The sequence below is a fragment of the Phalangium opilio genome, unplaced genomic scaffold (assembly GCF_054372755.1).
Source record: "Phalangium opilio isolate 3A_F unplaced genomic scaffold, DU_Popi_V2 ptg000079l_1, whole genome shotgun sequence".
Taxonomy (NCBI): Eukaryota; Metazoa; Arthropoda; class Arachnida; order Opiliones; family Phalangiidae; genus Phalangium; species Phalangium opilio.
Window position 1 is genome coordinate 2,690,229 of NW_028324187.1, and position 23,947 is coordinate 2,714,175.

The 23,947-nt window shown below is 36.7% G+C and overlaps 2 protein-coding genes across 6 annotated transcripts; both read left to right on the top strand.

Moving 5' to 3' along the window:
- The first annotated feature begins 113 nt into the window (after nucleotides 1–113).
- On the top strand, nucleotides 114–23,394 carry milt (trafficking kinesin-binding protein milt). Of its 5 annotated transcripts, XM_089845596.1 has the most exons (17): nucleotides 114–210; nucleotides 993–1,263; nucleotides 1,894–1,995; nucleotides 10,980–11,081; nucleotides 17,135–17,211; nucleotides 17,287–17,403; nucleotides 17,562–17,603; nucleotides 17,813–17,907; nucleotides 18,754–18,920; nucleotides 18,983–19,113; nucleotides 19,182–19,474; nucleotides 19,568–19,819; nucleotides 19,894–20,315; nucleotides 20,993–21,095; nucleotides 21,730–21,925; nucleotides 22,365–22,566; nucleotides 22,630–23,394. In XM_089845596.1, exons 2-17 carry the CDS (start codon nucleotides 1,224–1,226, stop codon nucleotides 23,154–23,156), a joined length of 2,868 nt encoding a protein of 955 aa, XP_089701722.1. In that variant the 5' UTR covers nucleotides 114–210; nucleotides 993–1,223; the 3' UTR covers nucleotides 23,157–23,394. The 5 variants fall into 5 exon arrangements, with proteins under 5 accessions (XP_089701722.1, XP_089701719.1, XP_089701720.1 ...); XM_089845593.1 differs by having other exon boundaries at nucleotides 22,365–23,394; XM_089845594.1 differs by having other exon boundaries at nucleotides 19,182–19,453; nucleotides 22,365–23,394.
- On the top strand, nucleotides 3,628–5,048 carry LOC149654187 (uncharacterized). Its single transcript, XM_089845600.1, has 4 exons — nucleotides 3,628–3,848; nucleotides 3,911–4,082; nucleotides 4,148–4,312; nucleotides 4,441–5,048. The coding sequence occupies exons 1-4, from the start codon at nucleotides 3,707–3,709 to the stop codon at nucleotides 4,886–4,888; spliced, it is 927 nt and encodes a 308-aa protein (XP_089701726.1). The 5' UTR covers nucleotides 3,628–3,706; the 3' UTR covers nucleotides 4,889–5,048.
- Nucleotides 23,395–23,947: the final 553 nt, after the last annotated feature.

Genomic DNA, 23,947 nt, shown 5'->3' on the forward strand with positions numbered 1-23,947 from the left:
ATTTTTCTCCATTTAAAAATAAAAATTTAAATAATCTTCGATTTAGACGGACCACACAGACAGATCCATATTCCATAAGCCTGAAATAGGCGTGTCTTTCTGCGCAGACGAATTCATTCTCTTCTTTCGCGTGACGTCATAACCGCCGTTTTAGTTTCCTCATCCTCTCCCGCATAGTGTGAAGGATTTTCGTGATAAGCTTCGTAAAAAGTAAGTCAAATATTATTTTATGAGTGTTTATTGCCTTTTAAAGCATAAATTTTTCTAAATTTGATATTAAGTTTCATTTTGATAGCAAATTTGAAGCGATAGTCCAATTAATTTGCTTAAAATCAAACTTTTATTACTAAATTGACCAAGGCTTAGGTATAAAATTATGTACTGGTTGAATGATTTTGTCTGGATGTCCCAGGGGGTACATGACACGGCCTCCCCCGAATTATGTTTACGCAATTTTACAAATTTGTTTCTTTGGAATTAAACTGGTTCTCAGACGCGAGAATTGTCATTTATTAATTCCATGAGTAACTGAAGAATTAGATATTGATTTACTTAACAAGTTAACACCCTTAACCATAACATTAATGTGTCAATCAATTTGTAGTGACATTATTTTGAAAAGAACAGGGCACGCGATTAATTAATTAAGTAATTAATTAATTAAGATAGTAGATGTATTATCTGATAGTGAAATCCCTTAGAATAAACAACACCGACACTAGAGGTTTGTGTATGTTCATTTTGGGTTTAGTGTTACCTTTTTCCTCATTCTGTGGAGGATTTGGAGTCTTGCCAATTAAGCAGAACGTGTCAGTGCAAATGTTAAAGTTATTGCTTAGATAAGCCGTAGCCAAATCATTCTTTTTTTAAATTTATTTATGATCAAGCCTTTTGTATGTCTCTGCTTTGTCCTTAACACTTGAATTAATAATATCCATAAAAAATTCTGATTGACCAGTCCTTAATGTTGGTAATTGTTGTTTTCTTTACAGATTCTCTTTGACTTATAGCTTATTGTTGATTCTAAATTATTAGTGAAAATGACATTGAGCGCCGCTGATAAATTATAGACGAATTTGTTAGGGCACAGGCAAGGCGAGAGCCTGCCACTATCTTTACCATTCAAGCTGGAACCTTATGCAGTGCCAGGGACATCTCGTAGTTTTGGTGGGATTATTGAAAGTGAAAGAAAAAGTGAAGGCAATGGTAGTGAAGATGATTTGATGGAGGTGGAAGTCAAAAGGGACCAAGGAACAATTACAGGTATGTGTATATATTTAATTTTGTTTAAATTGCATGGAAATCTTTAGGCATTTTCTGGCTATATTTGTTTCAGGAAATTAAACATAGTTGTAAGGTAAAATGGTAGAAAATACAAAATAGTTTTTCCTTTGTTTCCAGTCCATTAGGTTTATTTATTTAGCCACACCCTAATATATTATCTATATGGGTGCTTCTAAATTTATATGGTTTTATAAAAATAAAAATCTAGAGCAACTTCTATAAATTTATTTATTTAGATTCATATGATAAAATGTTTAACTTTGTGACCTTTCTAATGTTTTTGTGAAACCAAATATCTGTGCAAGGGTTTGTTGACCATTTTGGCTAAAGTCCAATTAACAAATCTATTTCATCTTAGCCAAAAAGGGGGGAAGATTATGGGGGATGAGAAAATCGGCACGGTTTATTTACCCCCCCCCCTCCTTTTGATTTTAGTTGTTTTTCTTTTATATTAATTACCTGGGCAACCCAATATGGGAATATGGAAAATTTAATAATCTTGACCACATGTGAAATAAATATGTTAAAAAAATATTATGATGGAGTTGACAGTTTGAATTTTAGGCGAAAGCGATAACCTGTTTTAAAAATAAGTACATTTCTTTGTAGATATATGCAATACTTCAGATGTGGAAGTTGAACTGGTCAGTCTTATAGAAGAACAGATTCCACGTTACAAACTTAGAGCTGATACACTTACACAATTTGGGGGTAAGTCCTTTTTTTATTTTATTTTATTTTATGTTTTTGTTGTTTTGACTTAGGGGGATTTTTTATGGGAGTGTCAAAGGTTCGTGGTACTTGTAGAATGTATAAGATTTATACTGTGGCCTCTAAGATTAGTAATGCAACCTATTTAGTTTTGGGTGTAAAACTTTTAACAGCTCCAAAGTTCGCGCACTTAAATAGACCATTTCATTATTTACATGTGTGAAGATAAATTTACAGGGCGTAGGGGGTGCGTTAAGAAGCGCCGTTTTTGGGGGTGCGAGTTGGCTAGCCCCCCGCGTGTAGTTAGTTATCTCTGGCGTTGCCTCTGGGCGAGTCAGAAGAGACCCCCCTCCCCTCCCCCCTCCTCTACCGCGTGTTGGTTTCTTTACAAGTAATTACTGGAATGGTCTATTACTATAAATTATCGGCAGTTTTGAATTTATAAAATAAATTTATTTCTAATTAACATCATAAAGATTTTAATATACTATAGACAATTAATAAGATCATTGTTTTAAGAACTAAGGTAACAATTAGTAACAAGATTATAGAATATATTGGACAAACATGTGACGTAAAATGGGGTATTTTGCGAGGGGCTGGTCACTCAGTATAATAGGTGTATAAACCTTTCACTGTACTGCCCCGCCTTTGACAGTGCTAAAATGATTACAAAAACATGTGACGTAGTATGGGTATTTTGCGAGGGGCTGGTCACTCAGTATAATCGGTGTACACGGCTGTTTCTTTCACTGTACTAAATCTTTAAAAGCCCTGCCTTTGACAGTGCTAAAATGATTACCCGTAATCGGTGTACAGAATCTTTGAGAGTGATTAACCCCTCGGTATTATAGTACTATTCAAGGTTTCATTACTCCATACTATTATTATGAATCATCCGCTATCCTATATTTAAACCAAATATAAATACGCGTGCCACACCTACATACTGAGAAATAGACGCGTTGCATGCAGCTTTTTGTTAAGTACAAATAGGCCTACCACTATCAAAACCTGTACAAACAAAACTGATCGAGTGTACCGTCAGTAAGACAACTTAAACAAACCATAACCAGATGCCGCCCGAGACACACACGCGTGTATAAATTTAAATTAAAAACCGCGCCAAGAAAACTAGCTTCCTATCTCTCGATTCCGTACGCGTGAATCAGAATCTCATTTCAAGGTTACGAGCAAGAATCATAGAGCCCGGTTACATGGGCCTTCGAAGAGCGCTTTATCGAAAGGCGCTTTTAATCCGCCCTCATGTAACACCTGGAAACCGGTTTTCACGAAAAATTTTCGAGATAAAGCGCTTTAACGAAAACTACCTCGGACAAGCGGTTTTCGTCGATAAAGCGCCTTTCCGCGGGGTTATACCCGGTTTTCACTGAGCGAATTTTCAGCGTTTTTCGCATTATTTTGCGGAAAAGGAAAAACTTTTCCTCTTTTTTTGGCGAATTTCGCGATTTTGCGTTGCGGGTCCTATTTCTATTTTTGCGAATTTTCCCAAGCCGCGTTTTTTTTTTCCTATGGCACAAACCAATCATTGAGGGTATGCTAGTCACGTGGTTAACGCTGAGCGCGTGTTTACTTGGGAGCCGCCATTTTGAAATTTTCAGTGTTCGACCCGAGGTTTAACAATCATTTGATTCAAATTGATTGATTAGAGTGCTGTGATAATACTGTGATAATACTGTGATAACTGATAATGACTAAACTCGATTCGGAAATGTTGGTGGAAGAAATAAGAAAATATCCCTACCTTTGGGATAAAAGAAATGGTAGTTATAAAGATATAAATATGAAAGACAATAGAATGAGTTCAATTGCAACAATGTTAAATTGTTCAAGTAAGTAGTTATTTCATATAATGTGCGTAGATATAATATTTCATATTTACAAATGTAATTAGAAAATGAAGTGGCTACTAAATGGAAAGGGCTGCGAGATAGATATCTGAAACTACGAAGGGAATATCTTCAAAAACAATCCAGTGGAGCGGGTAGCGATGATGTATCGATGCCAAAGTGGAAATTGTACACAATCTTGGATGGTTTTCTGGGTGCAACAGTAGAACCTAGAAGGTAAATTGTGCTATATTCGTTGTCCAGTTCTGAAAATTAATAGTTTATTCCATATAAATTCATAGAACCTCTAGCAATATTATGATAAAGCAAGTGTGTAACCGCTCAGTAGCGCATCCGCTTCAAGTGAATCAAAATAATGATAGTGATATTTCTGCTGAGCTGAGCCAGCGAGATGATAACGAAGCACGTGTGATATTTAACCATATGGCGAATGGTGAAACAGTCGAGTAAGTATTCCTATGTTTTGCAATCTCAAAATCAAAGGAGAAGCTACTGATGCTTCTTCCCAATGGCCCAATTGATTTTGGATAAGAAAGTGCTATTCGATTAAAAAGTTCTTATGTATTTTTAACAGGGACCTTGACTTAACGCTTACTGAACATGACAATGAAGTGTCTAACAATTTGGGTAAAAGTACTGACTCGAATATATATATAACCCCAAATGATATCGTAACTAGTCAAGAACATACGCAAGAAAATATTCCAGCTGCCGTCATGGATTGTGAAGGTCAAAGTGGAACAGCTCCAGCTCATATCAAAGCTCAGCAAGCCAAAATTATTAGTGACCAAGTTAAGCCACCTAACTCTAAAAGGAGGAAAGTTAACGATGTTGATTATAAAATGATTTCCTACTTAGATGCTGCTACAAAGAGTATAGAGAAAAAAGGGGGGCAAAATGATGAATCTGTCTTATACTTTAAAAGCTTGTTGTTTAGATATGAGGGTTTGGACAGAAAAAAACAGATTGATTTAAGGTTTCAAATCGAAAAACTGTTTTATGAAGTTGAATCGACCGAGTAATATATGTTCTTTACGATGCTTTCCTATCACCAACAATTTAGTTTCTAAACTCTGAAATGAGTCAATTTGGTTATGTACTCTGAAATGAGTCAATTTGGTTATGTCGCAATGCTGGCATGATTTTATGACGTTACAAATAAAGTACAAATTTTCAAAACAATTATTCTTGTGCAAGATAATTTAATGTATATCTAATATTTACAGAAAGAAACAAGAGCATTTTTTTTATAATATTTACAGAAAGAAACACGAGCATTTTATTATAATATTTACAGAAAGAAACACGAGATAAAAATTTAGCATCTCTGTTGACTCCTTAAAAGTTTGATTCTAAAATGCAGTTACAAGCACTAATCCTGATAGACCTTATTGTTTGTTTGCATTCTCTTCTTGGCCAGGAATGGCACCTTCGTTGCATAAATATTTGGCTAATGTATCTCTTAAAACACCAGCAAAACGACTATGTCTATTCGGCTGATTCCTCTCAGAAAAATCTTTTATCACGCATGATGCTACATTTTCTCGCCAGGTTCCATTTCTCAAGACTCTGTTTTCATCTACGTAATCTGCAAACCTTTCTGGCGCATACTTTCTTGTTGTAGAGGGCTTTCCGAATTCATCCGTCATAAGGTAGTTATGTAGACATACTGCGGCTTTTACTAGTCCATCAATATTTTCGGGACTACCATATTGAGTCCGTGAGAATATTCTCCAACGAACGCCCATGATACCAAAGGTATTCTCAATTACAATTCTAGCTCCACTAACACGAAGATTGTAGATTCTTTTGGTCAAGTCACCCTTTCCAGGGTAGGGCCTCATGATATCACGAGAAAGAGGAAAGGCCTCATCTCCAACAATGTAGTATGGAAATTTGGTTTGCGAGCCTGGGAGAATTCTTCCTTCAGGAATATTTAGATCGTTGTTTTGCATCCGAATACCAAACTCTGATGTTCCATAGATGCCACCGTCGCTTTGACAGCCATAACTACCCACATCGACCATTAAAAATCTATAATGAGCATCGCAAAGAGCTAATAAAACGGTACTAAACGTTCCTTTGTAATTATAAAACATAGAGCCCGAGTTTCCTGGTTTAGCTATTTGCACATGCTTGCCATCTATCGCTCCAATACAATTTGGTAAGCTCCATTGTTGTTCAAAACCTTGAGACACTTTGATCCATTCCTCTTCTGAAGACGGCAGCTTAACGTAAACAGGAGCCATGGTTTCCCAAATAGCATGGCATGTTTCTTTTATTATGTTTGAAACCGTGGTTTTTCCCAAGCGGTAGCTATAAGACAAGCTAACTTGCATGTCACCGCTTGCCAAAAATCTAAATCAAAAACCTGATGTTAGAAAATGCCACTATAGAAACACATCATAATAATAATACCGTAGAGTGAGAGCTAATCTTTCATCGGGAGATACGCTATACCTGAAGTTGGTATCTTTCTTCGTTATTGTGTCGCGGACTAGGAATAAGACATGGTCAAATTGGGCAGCAGACATACGGAAGTATCTAAAAAATTAATAAATTTAAGTCATTCCTTAATTTCTTCAGTATATAGCCAAGTGAAGAAGCTAACTGCTAATCAAAATGAAGTGACTGACTGAAGAACCAAGGCTTAACTTACTCAAAATGTTTTTCAGGATCGCCTTCTCTCATTTCTTGAACTAGATTAGCGAAATCACCTTGATGAAACCTTTTTGCATATAAATCACGTATCCAGAAGCGTCTAATATATTGTTTTCTCCTCCATCTTCGATATAAAAGATATACTTTAATCGTGGTTAGAGTTTCGGCGATGCTATTATCCTCCATCTTGAAATAGCAGATAATCGCGAAGGTGACACGGGTCAGTTCAGTTCGGATAGGCGTATTTAGACATTTCTTTCCGCCACGGTTTCGCACAGTGAAAACCGACCACACAGGATAAAAATTGCCGTTGCGGTTTTTACCTTTTTTGCTTTTTCTGCGAATTTCTTTCCGTAATGAAATTCGCCCAGTGAAAACCGAGTGTTAAAACCGCCTTTCCCTAGTCATGTAACTACAAAAGCGATTTTCTTGGAAAACAAGAAATCCCTTATGCGGGAATTTTTCTACTGTAGAGGCTTATTCTCCAGTACTGAAATGTATTTCGCCAAGTGTGCCAGGATTTTTTTACAAACTAGTCTTAAAATCTTAATTTTGAAAATTGGCGATTTCTGCATTTCTCTCCGAACTAATTAGTCCAGATTAATCGTAAGTGGGAAGAATGCCACTTTTTAAAATTAGTTTATCAAATAGTAACCGAATTTTTAATTGAGTTTGAAGTTGAAATTGTATCATACCTAAAGCTTTCTCAAAAATCCTAGCTATTCTCACAAGGAGCTGGGACCGACTGACAAACCAGGCAATTTGTAAACACGATAAGTTCCCCAAAATCGAGAGTGGGAAAACCAAGGGTTTCACGAAGAGCGCGCATGTAACAGTAAGCATGTTTTCAAAAGCGCCTTTCGCAAACGCGCCTTTCGTCCGTCCTACGATAAAGCGCTCTTCGAAGGCACATGTAACCGGGCTCATAGTGAAAAAGATAAGTAAGGTTGACTGAGTCATGTTGTAGAATCTAAGGGAGAATAGGGTTGGGAATGGGAGAGAGACTGACTGACTTCAACTGAGTAGGTCAGTGAGGTACCGTTTCTATAGAAACAAGTACCACTATCGATTACCACTCTTCCTTTCGACTGATGTGTCTGGTTGGTAGACTCAAAGCTTTTATTCGGACTCAGTTCGGAAAGGGAATTGTGTTCAGTATGGTATGGTGTGGTACTAATTACCGATACGGCAGCGTCAAACTCTTAATCACTCTCTAGTCGGCTCGAAAGATCTCTCCGCGTGGCTTCGTTCTACTTTCTCACAATGTACCGGATTTTCTTGATTTCTTTTAACGATTGGCCTCAAGCGGCGTTAAATTATACGTTATGTTCTTAACAGAGAACGTAGTCGACGCTTCTCAAGCAGCGCAAAAATCGAAATTGCGCCATGCGCGGCAGAGTTTTTGGCCGTTGTAAACATTTTTTGTGTTAGTTGTCTTAGTTCGCTGGTTTTCAATGCTCTCACTCAGTCGCTGCTTTTTGATTTCCGCAACTTTTGCGTAAGAGGTTTAAGGAACGTCTTGAGAAGTTGAGATAGACATGACTGTGAAAAGGCTTAACGAAAGAATTTTACGGATTTTTTCGTCTCAAGTGTTTTGCGTAGGAAAAATTCAAGGATATCGTGTAGAGGTTATTTGCTGCTAAACTGCACTGTTAATACCTGATCTGTCGTTTCGACGCCGTGTTTGTGTTGTGTCCTCTAGCGGAGTTTAAGCAACACTTACCTTGCCTACAGGCTGCACTTGTTGGGTTTTAGTTATTCATTTCAGTATTCAGTCGCGTTGCAAACTTTGAAATGACTTGACCCGGCGCCCTTTATTGTGTCGCGCGTGAAACGGTGGTTTTACCAGCACCGTTGTACTGCTTCTAGTCATGTTGTTGTGGACATTTTCAAGGTATTGTTCGTTTCGTTTTGTTGTGTTGGTTTTAATATTGGTGTTGATTTGAGTTGTAGTTGAAGTTCTTGAGTCCATTTGGTAGTTTTCATTGTGTTCTGTATTGTAGTGTCTAAAACGTGACTAAGGTCTTTCAGAAAACGGGGTTGTTTTCTTTTAAATTGATTTGTTATTAACATCGGTGAATTTTACGTGAAAAATATTGTGAAATTTGAAGTAAATCTTACGTAATTTTGACCTCGGAATAGTTAGTTCTGAAATGAAAGCGAACTCTTTCTATATAAAGTATTTGTACATCGTTCCAAAATAAGATGTGTCCATGAAAAGTATTTAAGCAATGTTTTTAATTCCTGGCAACTTATCACTTAGCTATTGCTTAAGAAAAGTCTTCGTCCTAAGTTTAGAACATTCTTAAATCCTCCAAAATCTTAGAAAACGTTTCCTAATCCCTGTGATAATGCAATTTCACCAAATGTCACTAATTTGAAAGGATCTTCAATGGCGCGAAGAAAACACGTTTGTCTTTCGCGCTATTTATGCCTTTATCTGATCAATTGGAAATGAGTAGTACATTTTGTTAGTGTCAATTCAATTTACAAAAAAACACGTTTATCATCTTTAAAAATCAGCAAAGCGTGTTTTAATGGCATTCTAAGATGTCAATTCAGTGATCTTTTTTCGACCTTCAAACACCTTGGTTCATTTACCTGGATCAGGTAACCAGTGAAGCGTAGATAAAGTTATATATCCCCAGATTTCAAACAGGTATAATGTTTCAAAAAAAGGGTTGAAAAAATATAATTCAAGAATCATCACATTGATAGTGGCAGTAACATATAGAAGCGACACTGGGAATGTTTTTGGTTCCTCAATTTTCTTTAGAAATGTGTATGTTTAAGGAGTTTGTGGGCTTATTTTTCAAAGTACCATCCCTTAGATAAGAAAAGAGAGAATAATTCCTAGTGTTGCTTCTATATTGTTTTTTTCTGATAGTACGTGTATCTGCTTCGATGAAAGTACTTAAAGATAACCAACCGTATTAGATAACAGTCTATTTTAATTAAGACGAACTCTCAACTAGAGTTTAGTTTATGGTTTCGAGCATTTCACGTAACGTTATGTTGAAAGAAGCATAAGGTCTGTGTATGGTTTATTTCATTAACGTTTAAGGCTATCGCAGAGGTGTTAATTTCTGAACCCAGTGGAATGATATTCTAGATTAATTTGAAATTAATCTTTTCTATTAATTGTTAAGCAACCTTTTTCGCAAATACTATTTACTATACTGCGACCTTGTCTTTTGAAACCGAATGGAAAATGCTAGCGTTGATGACAGCAGTCCCTGGATATCATCATTTTCCTCATTAAAATGAGGGGGCGATACTATCACCCTCCCAGAATCCTAGATTACCCATATAGTTAATTACATTAGAAAGAGGCCGCCCCTTTCTATCCAAGGGTTATGGAAGCAATGCCTTTTTGTGTACAGGTACTTAGAAAGCCCCTTTTAGTTGTGGTGGTGGTGGTAGGATACAATATCGATTATCTCGCGGCGTAGCCTAGAGTTGCTGACGAAACGCTCCTAGAATTCAAGTCCCTAGCTGCCTGGATGATTCTCTAGTAATGCCAAGCCCGAAAATGCTGGCTGCCAAATTCACAAATCTAATATATTCTTGGGACCAACACAGTTTTGTCGCATCTTTGAAATGTACTGGTAGATTAAGTATGGGGTGAGGTTAATGGCCCTTTTTCACATTAATCAGTGGGACGAACGAACTGCATGGTTTTGTGCTTAAAACTGTGCGTTATGCCAAATGAGGTTAGAGGTTGAAATCTAGATCCGCTGTGTGTTCTTGACGTTTGTTCACTCTGACTGGACTGTTGTTATCTCTGTTGTAAATTATGATGACTTAACTATAAGTAAGGAACTAATTACTGTTGAGTCCTTTAGTAACTGGTAACTCATTATAATTTAGCATCGGACTTTTAATATTGCGCTTAATCCTTTAACTATACCATTTTAGCAACTTGTGTTGCAACTCGGAGTGTTATTCTTTATGGTTTCAAAACACTACTATGGTAGCGATATGCTAATAAACTATTGTCATAATCTAAATGAAAGCAATTAGTAAATTAAAATGGTAACCTTTGACAGAGCTTGATGACACATTTTTGTAGCGGGCTCAATAAGAAGCCTTGAAATATTTTATTTATTTACTTCATATAGTTTGTTACTTATTTAACCGTTCACGGTTACTACACAAGTTTATAAAGCAGACCTTGGCCCCCATTAATGCGGAAATGACAAATTTGTATTCCATCCATTCCTTATATAAATTAGATTTGAGTTTTCCCAAAACAAAATATCCCAGACATTTCAAACCGTCCTTTTATGTTGTCGACATTAATAGAGTATTATTCTCTACCCATTGTGTCTTCTAGAGTTGATTCTTAATTGTGTCAGTGGTTATTTAGTACAAGATTGGTTTTAAATTAATGATTTTTTTTAATAAATAGTTTATGTTGTTGTTTACAAACAAGTTTTGTTGACTTTTCAGGATACGAAAACGAAGACTGGTACATACATACACCGGTCATTTCACCCGATACTGAAGTTGACCTTAGCCCTGAACTTATAGAGGAAACTTTGAAATACTTTAGTGAGTATAAAATAATTTTTTATTTAATTGTGGTACTTTAATTGTAATATTTTGATAATTAGGTAATCAGTAATTTTTCCCGATAAGTCACCACAAAATCAAGTTTATTTTCTTTTTATTATGATTCCAATAATTGGAAAGATATTGCCAGTTTTACACCGTAATCTTATCTACAGCTTAGCAGTTGATTAAGACGTCCTCGGAATTCGAAATTAAGAATTTATAAACCTAATAAAGGATTGTTAATTAAACTTGTTTCAGATCGGGGTTGGTTGGGTGTGGTGGACTTTTTTTTTTTGTTTTACTGATTTTTTTTTTCGTTCTGCAATTTGGTGGGTTGTAAAGCCACTGGCAGCTTTTTGTAAAATCTGTTCGTTTTCGTTATTAGTTTGGGTGTGGTAGATAAAGTTTGACACTCATTCATGTGCCATCTTTGGATGCCTGTATCGAATCTATTTATCACGCAAAGGTATTATTTCGAGTTAAGATATCGCCATTTATAAAGGTTAAACTTACTATATTTTAGTTTCATAAATTCGGTATAGCTTGTTAGCATTATCTTTGGTATCAATTCATGATACTCTTCAGAATTGTTTGTTCAGTCGGCAGGTCTTATTATTTAAATCTGATTGTTGGGGAACATTTACACCAAAGTAACTAACGTCTTTCTATAGTACCGGTTGTACCAGCAAATATACTTTGAGAGGCTTAAAGATAAAATATTATATAGAAAAACCAGTTTTTAAAATAAGATTATTTTGCGATTTCCAAGTTGCATAAAGAATATAAACGTGACTGTATAGCGAATCTGCTTGATTGGCAGTTTTTCGGAGTACAAAGGAATTTCTTTTCAATGGGTTTGCTTTGCCCCAAATTTAGACTTTCGTTTAAAAGTGTTCGCGAACTTTACGTTAATAGACGTAAGGTAGGCGTCTATTACCTTTAATCTCTCCTTTCCCGCTAAAAAAGTTAATTCATTCTTACTCCACGCATGAACTATTTAAAGTAACTTTAGAAAAGGTGCTTTACTTAAATTGGGTTAGGAAAATAAGACTGTTTTGAATAGCAATGAACTTAATATTTAAATATTGCAGAAAAAACGGCGTTTGAAAAGAGCCTTTGAATTTTGTTGTGGTTTTTAGTACGTGTGTGGTTATTGCCCGTTATACTGTTCCGCCCCTAAATAGGGACTAGTTTTCCTAGCACCATAACTGAAAGATTTTAAACTATTGTTAAGTTTTGAAATTTCATCAAAATCTCAATTAGATGTAACATTATGAGGTGGTATCAGGGATAGATTTAATTTTAGAAGCAGGAATGGAGAACAGTAATCAGGGCGCGCTTCAAAGTCCCGGACCCCCTTCCACGGGACGGGGGGGGTATGAAAGAAGAGGCAGGTCATAGCGACAGAGGTAAAAAGAAATTAAGTATTTTACGCCGTCCCCGTCAGCTACGTCATCAAAACGTAGTTTAAGTGAGCCAATAAGATAATTTAATCTTTTCGTTACGTATTGGAGGGAGGGGGCTCTATACTGGGCTATGAGTCGGACTGAAGTAAATACTAGCCGTTCTCCATTCCTGCTTCTAAAATTACATCTATCCCTGGTGGTATTTATTTTTTTACGTAATGTAAAGTTGCTGAACATTTTCCTCATACCGTAATTTCCATTAAGTTTTCAACTAAATATTCTCCAATTAAATGTCAATTACTCATAGGTCTTAAAAATAAAACTGGTTAAAAATTTCTCTTCCACCATCCCTCCCTCCCAAAACGTAATCAAATCCACCCACGAGTAAATCTCGCATCTAATTACCATGCAGTCAGCGATGTAGATGCGTTTAACTTTCAGGACAATTACTTTCGATTTAACCTTGTTTGCTGTACCATGAAACTACTTCCCTCTTTGTGTAAGTAACATAAGATATTTATGTTAGAACGTCGGTCGGTCGTTCGCAAGGACTTTGTCCAGTTCAGGCAATAAAACTTTATCGGCTCAGAAGCCATAAAAACCATTTTCGCGGATAGTGTACGATAACCTAGACCCCCCATAGTTAACCTTCGATTTCTATATCGTAAATCTTTGAAAAATAAGAAAACCATTATAAAAGGATTGATATATATATCGAGAAAATGATATATTACGTACGGTTCTACCGATTGAATATATAATAACTATTTGCTACCTCACGAATCAGAAAGTATCTTTAAAGATAGTTTCGTTTGTAATGACCTTGGTTTGAAAATTTGCTACATCTATCAAAGAAAATTGTAGGCCTAGTTTTGCTTCACCAGAACGTTTTTCTTTTGTATTTTTTACGGTGGGCTGTTATTCATTTCCGAGATCGTGTGTGGTGTTTGATCTACAACTTTTATTGAAGCCACACCCATCGAGACATATCGTGCTGCCGGTCAAGGCACCTTTAATACCTTAGCCCATAAGTTCATAAGATATGTTCCATAAGTTTATCACTGGTTACAAACTGGAGCTTGTCATGAAGTGACGTACTTTAAGCGTCATAGATTCGAGGTAAAGCGACGCCTGATGAGGCGCCGTCAAAGGCTTAGTACAGGCTAAATAGGAAGATGGAAGTCCTGCAAAACTAACCACCGAGTGTAGTACTTCATTTCTCGCTTGTCGTTCTCGAACTAGCTCGAGCTGTAATTCTCTAGCATACTTATGGAACATATCTTATAAACTTATGCTAGCCTGATATGTTCAGGGAACTTAATGCAAGCTCCTCTAATAGGTAGTATCCGCGAGGCTACGGTCAGAGCTAGTCGCGTGGACTTTTGTATGCCGCCCAGAAACGGTTTTTTTGTACAAAGTTGATGCCATTTTTAATTACTTCCACGTTAATTTCCGGTTGACATTCGAATTTCTCGTGTTACTTGGGCAGTAGGGCGACTTCCGCCCAAGTTTGTTATGTATTGTGAATGTTAATTTAGCTCACTGAACGGTCGCGCTAATCCAAGGAGGTTAAATGTTTAAAATTATGACCGGTCTTTGTTTATTATAATATGAACAATTGCATCCGAATTTTGATTTTTATTTCTATACCAAATAAACAAACCCACCATAATTATATATACAAACTTTAATTGTTCATTTCATTTCATTTAAGTTTCAGCAATTATAATTCCAATTAAATTTAAATATAATTAAACTCGCGCTAGGTTAATTTCCATCTATCTTTCGAAAAACGTAACCCTTTTTTTAAATCAGAATAATTTCCTTAATTGCAAAGAATAGGATCACAACTTAAAATATATGGTATTGGTGCGTTTCATGATTATTTTTCCCAGACGTTTCACGCAATGTTGAGTCTAAGGAATGTATGTACAAAACACAAGAAGAGGCCATGTGTGTACAAAATTTTTGTTTCGTGATTTTTAAATTCTTCGCTAACTCTGTATGCATCGTCACGGCCCAATGAATGCGCCGCTTTCTCAAGTTTCACCGAATTTTTCTCGCGATTACGCGACCCACGACGTATCATGAATTTTGTAACGTTATGTATTTATAGGAAACTATTTTGGAAGTAAATTCGATGCGGATAGGTATTGATTTTAATTTCTTCCTTCCACGAGTTGCACTTGAGTTATTCCAGCGTTTTGTCTTTTTAAAGTAACTAACATTCTGCTCTCCAGTACAATAAATAATTTCCTTCACAAATACTATAACGGTGTACCGGTATGGTGATAAGTGCATCGTTTAAAGAAACTGTTCGAAAAGTGAAAGCCGAAAAAGAAAAAAAGAAAGAAGCAAGCTTGTTGTGGTTTTATGGTCCATTGTTTTGTTTTCGTGGCATCATCGTTTCGCAAGAATTATATTAACAAAGGTTAATGAGCTTCGATAATGTCGTTGATTCTTAAATACTTCGTTATTTGCTTTGTTCGTAATCAGTTATCTTCGTGTTAAATGCCGAGAAAGATGTACCGTTTTTTCATTCAGTCACTGCGGGATTTAAATATTGCAATTTGCAACTGCTAACCGAGCTAAACGCGTCATCGTGGTTATGTAGTGCAAGCGCTAAAGGTACGTCACACAAATGGACTCTCTTCGAGTGTGGTGCACTTGGAACAAATATATACACTGGGTGCCTGTTACTGTCTGAACTGCAATATTTAATACCTTTCTACGAGAAGTTTATTCAACTAGTTCTAGTCGTTGTGTCGTGTTACATTTCGCATTCCAATACAAGCATTTTCGGTCAACAACCGAACGTTGAAGCAGATTAGACGAATGATACTGTATTATAGTACAATTTTTGTGGGACTTGGATGAAGAGATGGTATTAGGGTAGACAAATCCCACCTGCCCATTTAGTATATGCATATATACCACGTAGGTTGTAGGATATAAGCTGAGAAACTCGGTGTTGCGTAGGTTTATTATTCTTTCCCAAAATAAAACGTGATAATATTTGGAGTACCCTTTATCATAATGCATTTTACTTACCTGGGGAACGGAGTTGGTCAGGTCGTATAAGGTTTTTATCTAGCTTTTATCATCTCCAGCTCTGTAATTTATATCGCGTTATGTTAGATGAAAGAACCAACTTCAAAGGTAATTGAAATTCACGTTTTTTGAAGCCCTGTGTTTTCAAAAGGAAGATTAGGTTTTAGAGACTATTAGTCAGAGCGAAATTGCAGGATTACGGTCTCTAATGTCAAGTATTTTAATTTCGGTTGCCAAAGTAGTCGGAATTTTTAAAATTGTTATGAATGTCAGGTATTTAGTATTAGTTTGACCATTTTCCTTAGTACCCAAGTCATTTTTAAACACAGCATTCTGATTTTTCTACAATTAAAAAGTGGGAAAATTGGTTAGGTAATTTAATTTTGTAATGAAAACATAAACATTCCCAAGATATTTATAAAGGTTCGCTGATCTTGTTTAGAAAGTTTTTATATACAGTATAATTTGCAAACATTGTTATGTACCTTAACAGATATATGCAACGTAATAAAACGCCCCAAATGTCACTGACAAACTTATCCAGTAGATTAGATACGGTGATAGGAACGTAAAGCTTCGCAACCTGGGTAACTTTGATCTCATTAGTGATTTATGACTAGTATTTTTCATCGATTAGTTCCTCAGCCCTTTTTCAAAAGGAAGGAACTAGTCCCTTTTGGGGCTTCATTTCTGAAGTTTCAAGTTCGTAAGCTATGATACCCGGAGGTGGTTTCTTGAGAACTATGATATAATGTTCTTCGCAACATTTCCGCGTCTTTTATTAAAATGAAAGACTCCTTGTTGTTTGTTCGCGACTAGAAGTTCAAGTTTTTTTACATTCGAGACGAATCTGCATGGCGCTGGATACACTTAAAACATTGTGGTGTCGCGATAGTGTTGATACAACGCTATTTTTATCGGTGTTTGTGTCGGTTAAAGTGTCAGTGACAGTCCAGTTGGTTGGTTACGAAATGGATAGAAACGATTCGTATTCCTTCGAAGAAGAAAGCGGACTAAACGAATGGAAACTCAATTCTTTAACCGAAATGGCTGAGTTGAGATTGCAAGGAGATACCCTGCATGTATTGCCTCAAGGTTCGAAGAAGAAGGGCATGTTTCAAAATTTATTATTTATGAAGAGATAGTAGGGTAAAGCCTTTCATGCGAATATATACTATGTTTTATGAAATATCCATTTTAAAAATAGTCGATTTACCATTTGCTATATTTTTCGTACGTGTATCTTACCTGGAATTTTAATGAAAGCAGTGTAAGCCTTTTTTTTGGAAAAAAGCTAATTGAAATTCAAAGTTTCATCATGTATAGAGTAACTAGGTTTAGATGACGTATCAAAGCATTCATCCATCGGTTATCTATCATTCACTTATGATTTTGTCTTCATCAATATAAAACGTTAAAAAATACAGTGAAACTTTACCAAATTTAAGGCATTTTGATGATTGCTTTAACTATAAAACTGTAGGCAATTACAACCTCGGGTTTCATTGCTTAAATACAGATTTTATCTATATTTTCACGTTTAAGTTTAATTAAAATGTTATCAAAACGTATCTGTGTTGTTTCATTAAACAGTTCTATGTGGAGACCGGCTCAGCCAGATGACGAAAACTTACAATGACATTGATGCCGTGTCCAGACTCTTAGAAGAGGTACAATACGATGGTGTTTTTATTGTAGTTTTAAATCCATCGTAATGAACTGGTCAATTAAAATTTTAATTGCAGAAAGAAAGAGATTTAGAACTAGCGGCTCGTATTGGCCAGTCTCTTCTAGAACAAAATAAAGACCTTCGACAACGGAATGAGACGCTTGAACAAGAGTTTACTATCGCAAACGATACAGTAATGCCCCAATAAAGAAACCTATTATTCGTGATAGTTATTAGATTAACAAGAAATTAATATTTTATATTCTGTTTATTATTTGAAGCACATTAATAGCTTGAACAGTTGCATGATTTTTTTTTATTTTAAGTTGTTTTTATTTACGCTTTAAATAGGTCGAGCACCTTACTTTTGAAGTTTTAGCCGCTACTGAAAGGGTATGATTTTGTAACAAACTTTTTTGCGTTCATTCATTCATTCATTGCGTGTTTCTGTTTTGTTATTTTATTTGCGATTTTGTTATTTTAAAATGAATAATAAGAATTGTTAACCAAAATATTAATTTAACCAGAAGCTAACGCTTAATAAAATTTGAGGTTGCGTTAATGATTTAACAAAATTTTAATAACGTTTTAATCAAATCTAGGTCACTCAGCTTAGACATGAACTTTCGCTTAAGACGGGGTTGTTGCAAATCTACAGTCAGGATTTGGACACCGATTCTGAAGCTGGAACACCTGTGTAAGTCAGATGTGATGTTTATGTACTGTACAGGGTTCGTAAATAACCTGGATAAGTCAGGGATTTGGAAAATGGGGGATAAGTCAGGGATTTCAAGTTTTGTCCTAAAAGGTCGGGGATTTCGTTTGGTATATCAAACCATGCTTCGAGCAATGCTAATTATTTGCCAGTTGTAATTATGAAATGGGCACTGTTAAACACCTTAAAATGGTCAGGGATATTGACAAAGTTTCGTCAGGGATAAGCTGGCAAAGTCAGAGATTTTAAGTTTTGTCTTAAAGGGATATGTCAGGGGTTTCGTTTGATATATATCAAACCATGCTTCGAGCAATGCTAAATATTTGCCGTGTCTAATTATGAAGTGGGCTCTGGTAAACACCTTAAAATGGTCAGGGATATTGACAAAGTTTCGTCAGGGATAAGCTGGCAAAGTCAGGGATTTTAAGTTTTGTCTTAAAGGGATATGTCAGGGATTTCGTTTTATATATATCAAACCATGCTTCGAGCAATGTTAAATATTTGCCATGTGTAATTATGAAGTGGGCTCTGGTAAACACCTTAAAATGTTCAGAGATATTGACAAAGTTTCGTCAGGGATAAGCTGGCAAAGTCAGGGATTTTAAGTTTTCTCTTAAAGGGATATGTCAGGGATTTCGTTTGATATATATCAAACCATGCTAAATATTTCCCAAGTGTAATTATGAAGTGGGCTCTGGTAAACACCTTAAAATGGTCAGGGATATTGACAAAGTTTCGTCAGGGATAAGCTGGAAAAGTCAGGGATTTTAAATACAAAAATTTAGTCCGAACCTTGATCCACGCTTTGACTTTTTGGTTAAATTGCAGTAAAGAAAAATCGTTCATTGCTAACTGGGAAACACTGCAGAAAAAAATTCAAAATTTAGAATGTGAAAATGTCGAACTGCGAACGGAGGCGTCGCACAGAATGGATGATATTGAGGAAGTAGAGAAGAAAGAGTTACAATTAATTAGCGATTGTGTCAGGGAACTAGGTAGGTCGCCGATCGGGATTCTTTTGTCTTTGTTCGTGTCTAATAGTATTATTTCAAATTAGCGGATACAAATTCACAGTTAAACCATTTCAAAGAGGAGTTAGCGAAGAAAAATGAAGATAGCGTTAGACAGCAAGAAGAAATTACTCAGCTTTTATCGCAAGTGGTCGATTTACAACGAAAAAATCGCGCTGTATGTCAAGAGTAGCTCTTGGAATTATCACCTGGAATTGAGTTTTAATAAAACTGAGTGGTTTTTAGTTGGTAGCTGAAAATTCGGATCTTCAGAACAAGTTACTGATCGTCCGAGAATGTCAGAACGAATTATCCCAAGAGCTTATCGAAATTAAAGAAAAGTACGGTGAACTACTGGCCGCATTCCAAGAGCTTCAGGATGAAACGCGCAAATCAGCACGACGTAATACTTTACCACGGAACAGTGGAATGTGGCCTTACGGAACCAGTAGTCCCTATATGAACCCTGATTCATTGGCGTCCGAAATGGAAAGTTCGATGGGCAGAGAAAGTGACGGGTACGGATCTGATGAAAGAACGTTAGTACTTTAGGCGTCTTTCCCTTCCCTAATTGTTACCAAGTCCCGTCTTAGACCCATCGATGTCTTAATCATTTTTGGGGGGTTCTATAGGTCGCAAAGTAAACGAATATTTGAAACGGTGAAATGCGCAAATGGATCAAGGTTTGTGCGCCAGAAACGAAGCCAAGGTGCCGGAGGATCTTCAAGCGCCGTTAGTCCTACTTATACTTCTTGTTTCAACCCCGGTACATCGTCGAAATTTTCCTCTTTTGGCCAATTGTCTTCCATATCGTCTCATTTGGCTTCGGATACCGAATCGGCCTACGCTGATAGTTACCATACAGATGATGAAAGCCTATATTCGTAAGTACTTAATGTATATTCGAGTATTTTGGCTTAAAATAGTGGCTAGAATAGCGTCCAATACATTCTCGCAGATCTTTTGGTAGCGCAAGCGTTCAACCTCCTCCGCCAGCCAGTAATTTAGCTCAGGAACTAGAAGCTGCGCTGAAGGATACGAGTTCGGGGTTGGGAACTCCGTCTCGTCGGGCTTTGTTTTCCGGGAGATGCGGTTCGCCCGATTCTAGTATCTCGGGTCGAAGTAGTAGTTTAGGGGGGCCTTTGACGTTTTACGCGCAACAAGGTGCTAGGAACTTCCACCTACCTGAGAAGTTGCAAATTGTCAAACCATTGGAAGGTTCGCAAACCCTTCATCATTGGCAACGATTAGCCACTCCGCATTTAGGGGCCTTGTTTGAAGTTAGACAAGGAGTTCAAGTTAAAGGTGGAGACAAACCCGAGAAAGTTCCGGAACCCGAATCTTATTCCCTCAGCGATTACGAAGAAGAAGATGATGAAGGTATGTTAACAGTTCAGGTTTATCTATTTTTCAGTCGCGTAGTTAATAAATTTTGAGCTCGCGGACGCGTAGTTAATAAATTTTGAGCTCTCGGACGCGTAGATAATAAATTTTGAGCTCTCGGACGCGTAGATAATAAATTTTGAGCTCTCGGACGCGTAGATAATAAATTTTGAGCTCTCGGACGCGTAGTTATTAAATTTTGAGCTCTCGGACGCGTAGTTAATAAATTTTGAGCTCTCGGACGCGTAGTTAATAAATTTTGAACTCTCGGACGCGTAGTTAATAAATTTTGAGCTCTCTGACGCGTAGTTAATAAATTTTGAGCTCTCGGACGCGTAGTTAATAAATTTTGAGCTCTCGGACGCGTAGTTAATAAATTTTGAGCTCTCGGACCCGTGGTTAATAAATTTTGAGCTCTCGGACCCGTGGTTAATAAACTTTGAGCTCTCGGACCCGTGGTTAATAAATTTTGAACTCTCGGACCCGTGGTTAATAAATTTTGAGCTCTCGGACCCGTGGTTAATAAATTTTGAGCTCTCGGACCCGTGGTTAATAAATTTTGAGCTCTCGGACCCATGGTTAATAAATTTTGAGCCCTCGGACGCGTAGTTAATAAATTTGAGTCGCGGTCGAGAAGTGTCGTTATAAATTAATTAATTCGAGCTTTAATTTAGAATATTCGCATCCTGGGAAAAGTTTCATGGACACCGGTTCCATTTACACTTTCACTAATTCAACTATTACGCATCCATCTGACCATACGCTAGTAACTCCAAGGTAAGGCATTCATTACTTAATAATCGCGGTACGCGTAACGCTCTAGGCTCAATGAATTTACCCCAATTATTTTAAACAATTAGAGTTTTAAGAGATTATAAATTTATTTTGACAGTTCTTTTCGACCACCAACTCTACGTTGCAAAAAACTACGCAGATTATCTAAAATCCTCCCCTTTGATACTAGTACTAACTTGGCAATTGATACTAAACCATTCTAGTTACTTAATAGCTAATTTAACTAATTAGGACCAGTTTTTCGAGTGATATAGAATTAGACGGGTTTTTTTTTGAAAGTATTTTACGTGTGCTGGTTCGCACTTTTTTTGATCAAATTTTTATGTGCCTTCGTTTTAAACTACACATTAAAATTTTCTGTGTTGTCTTAAGTATTTAGTTAAACAGCCCGATTTTACACTAGTTTTCCGCACTTCAATAACCTTTAACACAAGTTTTTACACTAAATCAGTAACCTGTACTAAAACAAACATAGCTTAGCCTTAGAATATTGGGTTGTAGCCGTTTCTATTCTAAAGCATTGAAAAGTAAGCCTAGGTTGTATTAAATACGTGTGTCGAAATACAATTCATTATTTTGGGGTTTAATTAGTTAAGTTTGATTGGTTTTTCTTCAGTTATCCCGTACTTCAACTATCAACCAGAATTGTGTCTGAACCGCCTTCGAATCTAAATAGTCCCCAGTCGACAATGTCCCGTTTGAAAGATCGGGCTACCAGCACATTTAGTACTACGCAAGGCTTAGCGAAATTGCTCAATGAAAGGGGAATTCACGGAATGATACCGACTGTTATTAACAATAAGGCTGAAAAAGTTCGTCGTACTTATTATTTTTAATATAAAACCAGGGATAGATTTAATTTTAGAAGTAGGAATGGAGTCTAACGGTTAGTATTTACTTCAGTCCGACTCATAGCCCAGTATAGAGCCCCTCCCTCTAACGAAAAGTTTAAACTATCTTATTGGCTCACTTAAACTACGTTTCAATGACGTTGCTGACGGGGACGGCGAAAAATACCTAATTCCTTTTTACCTCTGTCGCTATGACCCGCTTCTTCTTTCATACGCCCTTCCTTTCCACGGGAAGGGGGTCCGGGACTTTGACGCGCGCCCACATTACTCTGTTCTCCATTCCTACTTCTAAAATTAAATCTATACCCGATAAAACCCTCCAATTTCAGAGATATCACCAGTTTAATGATCACATGGTACAATGTTATAACCGTTAAGAATTTTGGTTAAATCTTTACAGACAATTTCTCCACCACCTACACCAGCACCATCTCCGGAAAATTCCCCACCGCCATCGCCCCCTCCTTACAGTCCAGTTCGAGTTCCTGACCTTTTGGCGGGCGGAGATGAAGGGTTAGCTTGCGCGAGTCATATTGCCAAAGGGGCGCATTTATTAAGGACCAAGTCCCAGAGAAGAAAGAAGAAAGCCAATTACGCAAATGGTGACGAGAATGTTTCACGCGAATCCAAAAGTCAACAGACGATTCTTTCCATTAATCTTTTAGAGAAACTAAGTCGAATTGGTTTAGAAAATATCATGGCGACATCGGCACCCGCCGTTTACCATCGTTCTACCGCTTTAGGGAGAAGTTCCCGAACCAAATTGAATTTGAACACAATCGACGATGATGCCCCTTTAACTATGAACAATAATAACGCCAGTGTTCTCGAAACGGGGACATCCGTTACTAGGGGTAGTTCCGATAGGCCTTTACCCGCGGTTTTACCCCTTTTTCCTTCCGAGTCTGAACAAGTCATTAGGAAACCGGATTCCTTAAGCGATTCAGGTATTTCCGAAGAATCTTCGAAGAATGATGGAGGAATTAATCCCTTATCTAATCAACAATGGGGTTACGTACCTAACGTTATGAAAAGTCCCGCCAGTTTAGGCCTAACACCCGGTGTACCTCCTCCGCTTTCTTATATGCCTAATCCGATGCTACAATTAAATTGTTTGCGACCCTCAGGTAGGTCTCAGGATGTAGGAACTGTTGGAACTTTAAGAATACTACGAAAAGGAGGTTATAGTTAGCTTGTATCATTTTATTACGTAACTCTTTTAGGGGCCAGTACGATACGCAAAATAGGTTCTAGTTCCATTGTATAATAATTATAAGACGTTATTTATACCATTGCGGAGTAATTTATAGATTTTAGTAATCTCTAAAAATTTCTTTATGTCAAGTCAAGAGACTGAAAACAAAGTTTGTCAAAAAAATAAAAAATAAATAAATAAAAAGGAAATAAAGTAAAATATTTGTTAACAGTCATTTTAGCCTGGATTTATTTTTTATATTTAGTTATTACGGTAAGTAACCCTGTTTTATTATAAATACGCGTTAATATAAATGGGATTAAAGTTTCTTTTAAAGGAAGGGTGAAAAGAAAATCAAGTGATTTTTATGCATATTTTAAAATTCAAATTATGTTGAGATTTAATGAATAATTTGAGATAAGCCCCTCCGACCAATCGCGTAACGCCCTGCCTTCCTTTCCGTTGTACGCTCTACATCTCGCGACACGATTGGCACATCGAGAGCAACTTTTATCAAATCTCGCGCAAAATTTCATTCGGCATGGAGCGTGCCACGAGAATTTTGTTATCAAGAAGGCAGGCCGTTACGCGATTGGTCGGAGGGGCTTATTTCGAATTATCCATAAAATCTGAACCTAATTTGAATTTTAAAATCATTCGGAAATATTTCCTGTATGTTTCACGATCTAGTATGCAGATTTGTCTTACAATTAGTAGAATTAAGGGTTAGGTTTGCTTTACGGCTAATTGTTTTAGCACTGCTAAAGGCTGCACATCGTGGTGCTACT